This window comes from Phoenix dactylifera, chromosome 9 (assembly GCF_009389715.1).
Source record: "Phoenix dactylifera cultivar Barhee BC4 chromosome 9, palm_55x_up_171113_PBpolish2nd_filt_p, whole genome shotgun sequence".
NCBI lineage: Eukaryota > Viridiplantae > Streptophyta > Magnoliopsida > Arecales > Arecaceae > Phoenix > Phoenix dactylifera.
Window position 1 is genome coordinate 1,511,474 of NC_052400.1, and position 9,759 is coordinate 1,521,232.

At 42.3% G+C, this 9,759-nt stretch overlaps 1 protein-coding gene across 1 annotated transcript; it reads right to left on the reverse strand.

Annotated features, from left to right (window-relative positions):
• Window positions 1-1,092: 1,092 nt before the first annotated feature.
• LOC103719620 (splicing factor 3B subunit 1) lies at window positions 1,093-8,780 on the reverse strand. The gene is given in 34 exon segments (XM_026809442.2): window positions 1,093-1,358; window positions 4,880-4,977; window positions 4,980-5,070; window positions 5,072-5,098; window positions 5,100-5,194; window positions 5,197-5,233; window positions 5,235-5,402; window positions 5,405-5,512; window positions 5,514-5,596; window positions 5,599-5,670; window positions 5,673-5,736; window positions 5,738-5,775; window positions 5,778-5,853; window positions 5,855-5,946; window positions 5,949-6,078; window positions 6,080-6,199; window positions 6,201-6,472; window positions 6,475-6,616; window positions 6,618-6,878; window positions 6,880-6,924; window positions 6,926-7,075; window positions 7,077-7,132; window positions 7,135-7,236; window positions 7,239-7,272; window positions 7,274-7,321; window positions 7,323-7,520; window positions 7,522-7,565; window positions 7,568-7,802; window positions 7,804-7,929; window positions 7,932-7,991; window positions 7,993-8,046; window positions 8,048-8,121; window positions 8,124-8,372; window positions 8,375-8,780. Coding segments are annotated over 33 exon segments (3,756 nt in total). The 5' UTR covers window positions 8,748-8,780; the 3' UTR covers window positions 1,093-1,358; window positions 4,880-4,945.
• Window positions 8,781-9,759: the final 979 nt, after the last annotated feature.

Sequence of the window (9,759 nt, forward strand, 5' to 3'; positions counted from 1 at the left end):
ACCAGCAACAAGTTTCATGGTGGTTAAATCATGGTCTCCAGCCAGAGATCTGAGCACATTATGGTTCTGATATATATATTTTTAAATTTTCCTTATCAGCAAGCGGAGGCACGTTCACTTCCATTAATATATCTTAAAAAGTAAACTAGACAAATAATTTGCATAATTACTGATAAATTTTTCATTTTATACATTACCTTATCAATCGCATGAGTTAACATTCTATGCTACACTTTAATTGTATCATAAGTAAAAAGAATCAATTCTCTAATTTAAAAAATTACAAAAAAATAAAATATAACAAAATATATGAAACTTATTGATTTTTTTAATATTATAAGTAGTATATACAAAAATAAAATGAGTATGCATATATTTCATCTTCCACAAAGAAAAAAAGAACAGATTATGTTTTTGCAGAAACAATTGATACAAGATATCAAAATCTATTTGAGATATAGAACAAGCATACCAAGCATAACAGTTGAGATGTTTTATCTTAAAAATCTCAATGAAACCCGGTTCATCCAGGATTCACCCGTCCAATTCATCAATTTTTCCCAAAAACCAGACGGTTCGGTGGTTCTATTTCTGTTGAACTGAAGGGAGATAACTTCAATAAACAAATCCGCAACAGTTTTATTTTATATTTTTATATATATATTCTGTTAAACCGAGACGCCGAGTCTCATGCAATCCTTACAAAGCTGTGGCCAAATAACGTTGAAGAGCGTACTTACCATGAGAGATGCGATGCAGACAGCAAGATAAAGACCAAGTAGCCGTACATGTATACTTGGGTAAAATTTTTCACCCAAATAATAGCCTGCACACACGCGCGCACACACGCGCGCATATATATTAAAAAATGATTAAATAAGAACTAAATAACTTATTCTAGAATCAAATTGTCTCGTCCCTGATTACCCCAATCTCCTCCGGTATAACCTGTACGACATAAGCCATCCCCAAAAAGCTTATCCTGGTTCCGAACTGGGCCTGTATAAGAGTGGAATATCTAACATGCATGCTATGAGTAAGCAACACAAGGAATAGCAGCACAAACCAGAAGCCCATCCACAAACACACTGATGATGATCAAAGAAACTTCCCATTTAAGGAGTTTGTCAATATTTAATACCACAGTATTTCCAGTCCCAGCCACTGCCTGCAGCAGCTCACTAGTAAATTAGCAAAATGAAGAACAGAAACCAAGCACCATAAAATGTCCGCAGACAATATTTGACAGTTTACTTGATGCAGTACAAAGGGGTTATGGAGCAAAACCCAACAGCCGATTGCCACAGAATTTAGGATGGAACATGAAGAAACTGGAACAATAAAGCCATGCCAGAGACCTGAAAAACCAAATAAACAGTCGTTAGGTCAGCATATCAAATTTGAATTCCAGAACTACCAAACAATAAATGAAAATTAACCAAACTAAATTCCTAATCACTCCTTTTAGCTGAAACAAGAACAGTAATGTTGATTTTAGAGCTAGAGAATGAGGTTTAGCAAATATTTATTCAATGCATTTTGCTGACAATCTGCTAACAATTGAAAGACAAATAGGAAATCGCCCATCTAGCGTAATATTCCTCATCAAAGCATCAAAAAGGAAATAGAATTTGATCTTTATAGCCAAAACAAGCCTCATGAACAAAAAATTAGAAACAGTGCACTGAAATTATACACACTGAGCAAGAATTAGAATAATGGAGACCACCACCTTTGGTCACATGCAGCTCTCTCCTTTCACTCTCCATTGATATGATCCAGGATGATCATCTGATCCGTCTGGACCAATCTGGCCACTTCGAGTAGATCAAGACAAGCTTTGGAGGCAGGAAATAACATATCCAAGAATCAATCAAGAACCAAAACTTCTAATCTAGGAAGAATATCTCCATATAGGATATAGAAATTGAGATCCAAATTAAAAAAATTTAAAATATTATATTTTTGATAATTTTTATCCTCTTCTAATTAGGAGACGAAGCCAACCTAATTTAGGCTGGACTTCCACTAGCACAAAAGGGCGAAAAAAGGACTCTCTATTCTCTTATAACTAAAATAAGAATGTGATTCAAACAATAGTAGAGAACTTGTCATCCTCCTCTTTTAACTAGAAGAAGATTCCCTATTCAAAAAGGAGGACCTTACAAGTATATGCATATCCCATAGTACTGAAGAACGGGAACAAATAAAATGAAAGCAAAAAAGATAGACTCCACTTTCCGCCTGTGATATACATCACAATTTATGAATCATAAAAAAAATAAATAAAAAAATAAAGTGCTTAAAACCTGCTATGTAAAATTCTTATTATTTATTAGTTTATTCGAGAGATTCGAGTTGAACAGGTCGAAGGAATACCTTCCTTGTCCTTATCGAAACAAGGTTAGTATCGGGCCTTAGAATTTCTACCCCGTGGAGTCCTCATATATGGACTAGACATTGAGAACAATACAGTAGGTAGGAGAAAAGTTTTTGGTGCTCGAAACACATGAAAGGACAAAGGAAAGAATGGTTTCTATTTTGATGGATGATGACTTGTCTCCGTCAATTAGAGGAGAAATTTGTACAACTCACAGAGCAACTTTAAAATATCAGCAAGTAGTTACCATGTATCCGCCGAGATGACTGTGATCTCTCGGATACAATTCTAAATAAAATATTTCATACTAAAATTAACACCTTAATATAGCACAAAACAATCGTTAACACTAAATCTGCCACTATTCCAATATCATGGTTCCAATAATACCAACTGAGATTGGAGTATATCAGCTATTTCCATGAATTTCCAACAAATCATCTTGCATTAGATAAACTATAAGCACTTTGAGCATATTGGTATTGGCCACTATCAAGATGGTCAAGATTCAAGTTTTAAGAACCCTGTCCACATTAGCACCTCTAAGGAAAGACAGGAAAGGATTTTTAGAATGGATTCACAAGCAGATGAGGATATTATTTAGGAAGTCAATTTTACTTAGTATGAGGCTTCAATAATTGCTAAAAAAGGGGGTAATACTCTGATGAGCCTTAAGTGAATTGCCTATCCTTCTCTGAAAAGAGAAAAAGAGAGAGAAGGCAGGGGAGAAGAAAAGGAACAAGTAACGATCAGCCTGTAGAGCTGACAACGGTCACACCAGGATTCATGATATCAACAGCAAAGAGTCTCCTATTTTACAACTTGTGACTGTCATATACCATGCCTACTCATAACATTCTAATTTTGCTAGAGCCAACTTAACTTGAAAGCATGCATAATACCAGACTAAACTATCACCAAAAAAAAAGATTTCTGAGTATAAGAACTAACTAAGCCTCATCCAAGGTTTTGGAACACAATGCTATAATCATTAAAAATCACAATGTGCGCCTTAATGCATCAGTAAGAACAAGTGTCCATGCTAAGTTGAACGATAACAGAGGGAAATTTGCAAGATAACATGAAGAAACTGACCTTTATCTATATTATTCCATCAATCCAATTTTCTGCAGCAAAGATGGAATGGCACAAGCTTCCAGATAAATCAATAAATTGGACTAAGCTCAACATGACATCATTTTAGCATGAAACATAACAAGAACTTACTTAATGCATGCATGCATGTGTTCGTACTAATGCTCTGCCTCTTCCCTATTTTTCTTATTCTTGTTCCCCTTTTCTGAGGGATGGCAGGGCAGGGGCGTTTGGGCTTGGGAAATCAAATGAACCATATTGCAGTTAAAATTGACTACCCTCACTACTTTGGTAGCATCACTCCTCTATTGCCTTTGTAGCAGTAAATCAAGCAAAATTTACCATGTCAACATTATTGGTTAACCAAATTATGATGAACCCTTAACAGTAATATACCCCTCTCCCCCTCCCTCCCTCCCTCGCCTCAATTAGTCCGCTAAAAACCCAACTGCAATACTAGTCCTCTCCTCCGCCCCACCCCCAAACCCGAGAGAGAGAGAGAGAGAGAGAGGAAAACGTCATCTCCTTCCTATGCACTTATGTTCAACATAACAGATTTTCAGATGGGAGCACCTCTCACAAGGTTGAATCCAATCAAAAGCCTAGTAGACACAACATTCTAATAATCATTAGATAACTCATCCTTTTGATTCCAGCACCTCTAACAAGTCCATTTTACTATGTTCACCATATTTTCTTTTATGTACGCTCAGTATATAGATCGACAAACATTAATAAATGAACCTACAACTGGTACTAACAAACTCCTTGACTAAACCTGCCAGCACAATTTCATAGCCTAAAATTAGATGTACCCAAGGCCTAAGTTAATGTTATTTAATTCAAATCTTTACATCAGTTAATGCGAGGCACAAGCCCTACCATTTCTGAGACCATGTAGAATAATTGGTGCGTCCTATACTAAATTGTAAATTAAAGACCCTTCTAGGCGGCAAGCCCATATCCACTACCCTATTCAGCAAAACTTGTTCCCATTACACGAATAACATAAAGAGAAATAATAAAAACTTAGAAACACAAAGAGACTCAACCTACTCCCTCCAATTAAAACAACTATTTTATATTCCTAAACCTTTTGCCATCACTATAAATCCTGAAAGCCATATCTATCCAGCACGTGTTCATCAGGAAGATTATCTTTTTCTTCACCTAAAGGCGAGTGAGGATCATTGACAGAAAAATACAGAGAGCAAAGGTTGAGAAAATTTTCATACTTAGTAGCATAACTTTTTTTATAATCAAGAATGAGAAAGCTCAGTGGCAAGTTTTCAAAGGAAAAAATACACAAAAGCACAAGAAAGGATGCAGGTTCCCAACATTCAACCAAAAGCGAAAGAAGATTACGCTAGTAACAACACTACATACACAGCTTAACCAACATACCTTTTATATAACAGAAGCATCAAATATTTTCAATGTGTAAAGTAGCTTCTAGACTTCATGGCATGTTTAAACGAACATCAAAAGCTCTGGCCTGCTAATATATTGTTCTCCTCATCATCTAATGTTGGATAAGCAGCCACAAGTGCATCTTGGGATCCAATGTACAGTGAGTTGTAGATCTTCCAATACACCCTCCCGAACTTTCCTTGCCGGATGGAAATAAACCCTGAAGACAGTAATTCAGAACGACAGCTGCACCTAATGCAACCCTCATCCCCTCAATGGCTTCCATCACAGCATTTATAACATGGGGAGAGTCTCAAATATGTTCGGCCACACATAATTGAGCAAATGGGACTAGTGCATCCTCACAACCCAACCCGGCAACTCCCAGAGCCATGTGCTTAACAGCTGAAGCAGCAGTCTGCCTGTGAACAAGATCCCTGTCCATCAAAGCATCCTCGAGCAAAGGTGTAACAGCATATATGTAATCCTTGCCCATTTCTCCTACTATACTCAAATAGGAAAGAGGAGAGACTTTAAAACCCCATTCTGAACATTCAGCTCCGGCACACGGTACTCATTCATAAGGGCAGCAAAAACCGTAAATGGAGAGCAAGTTTCTGCAACTATGGGCAATAGCAACAGTAGTACACACACGATTCTGACGCTCTTGTACCCTTCAGGTGTTCAGAAGGGTTGCCAAGACATCCTGTGCCCGATAGCTTTTGCAATATATCCAAAAGTGTTCACAGTCGCTCTCCTGATACCCTTCTTGTGTGCCTTCAACTTTCAAGAAGCTCAAAGCAGATCCTCATCCACTCTCTGGCAGGGACAAACTCGGCACCACGATCAGCAAATCCTACCAACAAGGTCAATACAGTTCTCCTGGACCTCTCATGTCTTTCTTTAAGATGGGGGTCAGTCTTGGGAAGCAGATCCTTGATAGGTGGTGTCATTTTAGTCATACCAATAAACATTAACTATGGCTTTCAAAGCTCCTAAAATAGATCCCAAGACCTCAGGGTACTCCTCGCCCAGGTACTCATACAGAACAACACCAAGAGACCCATCAGTTGCTCTTCATGGCACTGCTTCATGACAATGGCAATCCGTGATATAAGATCAGCTGCTTGTTGCCTGACTTTCGCACTCTTGTTGTTCAGACGCCACTTTATAGTACCGCAGATTTGTGGAAGGGTAAGGTTTAACCCTCTGCCCTAAGGCATTCACTACAGCACCAAATCCATTAAGCATAACATTTGCATCATCACTTGTCTGTTCTTGGAAGGCATACAAAATCCCATCAATAAGAAGCTCTTTCCAACCGAGCATCAATATCCGACGCCCCCAAGTTGGCAACAACCTTTTCAATTGTCTCCATCACCATACGTCTGTAAGGCTCACTCTCATCTTTAAGATCCTCCACAACTCTTCCTACAATATCTGCAACCCCTACCTTGTTTGCTATCTCCACAGTTGTTTCCACAAGCTGCCTGTAATTCCGGCGATCCAGAGCCATCCTCCTGACCCAGAAGTTTCTGAAGAACTCAGGAAGAATGTCATTCCGGATGTAATCTGCCTCCACGCCTCTGTACTCACACACTGCTTGACAACTTTGATCACAATCTTCTTCATTTCCTCATCTGGTGACTGGAACTCACGGATCAGTATAATCATCACTTCCTTTGTGTAATAACTCGCATATACTGCATCCATGAGAGGAATGATAAAACCCAATTGCCTTTAAGAAAGCAGCAAGAACCTTCCCACGATGAGATCTAATACCCTTCCAAAGAGGCTTCAACACTGAATCAAAGCTCTCTATACCATAAGGTGCAGCTGCTTCAGCAAGTGCAGCGAGAGACAGGGCAGTAATAGTTCTCACCTTCTGATTCTCATCACTGAGACCATGCTCTATAATTTCCACAAGGGACCTTAGGTGCGGAAGAACAGCACATCCCATTAGAATTGCAATCTGCTGCACAATCTTGATACCCTGTGTGCCGTGCTTGCCAGGACTTCTTACTCTGACAGACAGCTTTAAAGAAATGGCAAGAGAGCAGGAATACCAAGAGCAGAAGCCACCACACTGAAAGCTCTTGCCGTTGTATTTCTCACATACTCATCAATATTATCAATATCTGGCCTCATTGCAGCAATCATAGTGGCAAGACCAGCTGCTTTACTAAGGTTTGGAAATTATCTCCCTCCCTTCCACACGAGCATAATAGTCCTCATCAATCAAAAGAGCTCTATAACGACGAGAATTTTGTGAACAAAAGGCCGAACCAGCTCATCTAGTTTATATAGCACCCTGTCAATAACTTTGACCAGAAGGTGGCGCTCTTGATCTCAAGAGTTGGCTGCATGAGCAAAGGCAAGATCTTGTTGGAAGAGTGGACCAGCCCCAAATTCCCGGGCCTTATCTGTGAGCTGCCGAAAGTGCTGTTTTCCTCTGTGGCGGCGTCCCATTCTTCACCTTGAGCAATAGCTTCATGATCTTCCTCTCCTTCTGCTCCTCTGGAGAGAGCTGCTCCTCTTCCTCTTCATTTAACAGAGCTCCAAAGTACTGGTAATCCTCAGGCTTCATGAAAGGCAACCCACCAGGAGCTTCTTTTGGAACATCAAACTGCTGCCCCACGATTCTCTTCAGGGATCGTATAAAGAGGAGTGCCCAGAGGATAGGAGTAGCCAATAGCTTCCTTGCAGGAGTCCTTATTGGCACATAAGATGCAGGTGGGTCGAGAATCTTGTACCCTTCTTGTGGGAACATTGCGTCGAGCTCCTCATCCGTCAATGGGCGGTTCCTCTCCTCAATATCCCTCTCCCACCTCAGCAGATTATACTGCTCTGGAGTGATGGCGCCACGGAGATTGATAGCCCCAGGGGTTGGGGTTGCGAGATCAACCCCACCAACAGGGAGTAACCCCGGGAGTGAACGCAGCTGCTGGGGTTGCAGCACCAGGCAATGGTGTGGCACTGCCCATGCTTGCTGGGGTCTCATCCCACCTCGACCTCTGGCGCTTGGGCGTAGGGGTGGCAAGGCCGGTGAGCTTGGGATGGCATCCCATGTCATGCCTGCAGGGGTTGCACCAGGGGTGACTCCACCCAGCAGCAGGCGTAGCATCAGCATCAGCCAAGCGCCCAGGAGTCGGTGTCTCATCCCCATCGGTTCCTCCTCACCGAAGGAGTGGCGTCAGCAACCCTCCCAGGGGTTGGAGTCGCATCCCATCGCCCTATCCAGGAGTCGAATCAGGAGCATCCCAATCGGACGTAGTCTTTGCTTTTTTGGTTGCAGCATCCGGCGGCTCCTGTGACTGGTCCCACCTGTTCCTCCTCTTCTGGGCTGGGGGAGCCGGCTCTGCTGCCGCCTTATTTTTCTCCTCCTCCTTCTTCTTGGCGATCTCCTTCAGCATCTCCTCCTTCTGCTTCTGGAGCGCCTGTTCTCTCATCACATCAGCATAGGTCCTCACCGAGGGATCTGGCGTGCCTCCCCGCTGGCGAACGGATCGTTCCTGTCCGGCGATATGATTCTCTGGAGCCGCCGGCGCCTGTAATCGTCCTCCCGGTCGATGATCCGCTGGGGCTTCTTGAAGCCGGAGTCGTCCTCTGCCTCGGCGCCCCTGGGTATTTCCTTGAGGGACTTGGGGCCGGTGTAGGAGGCCATCCGGCGCGCGAGGTCGCGGCCGTCGGCGTCCTGGTCGTCGTCCTCCTCGGTGACCGCGATGGAGCGCTCGTAGCCCTCGAAGCGGTTCGTGCCGCCGTAGAGGTCGGCGTCGAAGGTGACGGAGGTGAGCGGCGCCACCTCCTCCATCTTCGCCGCTCCTCCTGGGCCCCGGGCGATCTCCGTGTCCAGGGAGTCCATTCCTCTCGCGGGATCGAAACCCTCACCTAAAACCTAGAAATCCGACCAAGAACCCAAATCGAGATCCAATTAAAACCCTAGAAAGAAGAAACGGAAAGAGAGATCGAAGGAGAGAAAGAAAAATTAGGGTTTCCGGAGGATGAGCAGGAGACAAAGACGTACCTTTTGTCTGGGCTAGGGTTTTGCAGAGCCCTCGCTTCTTCGCTCAAAGACGAAACGGGGCACGGATAAGATAGGGGAGCGATAAGGCCAGGGAAGGGCGTTTTTATGGATTTCAGCTGCCTCCCAGAACTCAGTCCACCGACTATGCCTGATCAGACCCGTTCGATGCCTTCCACCACTTAAGTACACCGACTATGCCTAATCAGACCCGTTCGATGATTTTAGCAGGTAGATTTTTTATACCCGTTCATGGGTGCACCCAGAAAAATTTGAAAAAAATAAGTTGGCGAAAGAAAGAGAAAAAACAACCGCGACACCCTAAAACCCTTTCTAATAATGTGCAGTATAGGAAAGCAATTCAGTCGACAACGCTATTCACCTTCTGAAAGACGTAACTGATCCAGAAAGCATCAAGCCCTTTCGAAAAATCTGCATACATCCCAAAGCACCCGGATGCTGATCGTCACTGCTGTGCTGGCTCCTAAATCTAGCCGATCACCGTGGCTGAGCCACTATAGCTTAATTATTTTCCAACAAAGGCACCGTCAATGAATTCTGGTCTTATTAGTCATATAATTTGATTTATTATGAGATGAGTTTGGAAATTTTCAAGTAATCATAGGGAACCTTTGCGTAGATGAGAGCAAGTGATCATACTATATCAGCATGGTAGGGGAAAAAAAAAAGAAGTCAATTTGGATCCTCCAATACAAAAAGGTATATATTTTGGAGTTGAAGCAATATCCATTCAGGTGATAGTTTAAGTGTAAGAATGTAACAAAAAATGAGATGACCATGAAGCACCTACACTACAATCAGGGGCGGCCCAATACATCTGGGGGGCCCAAGG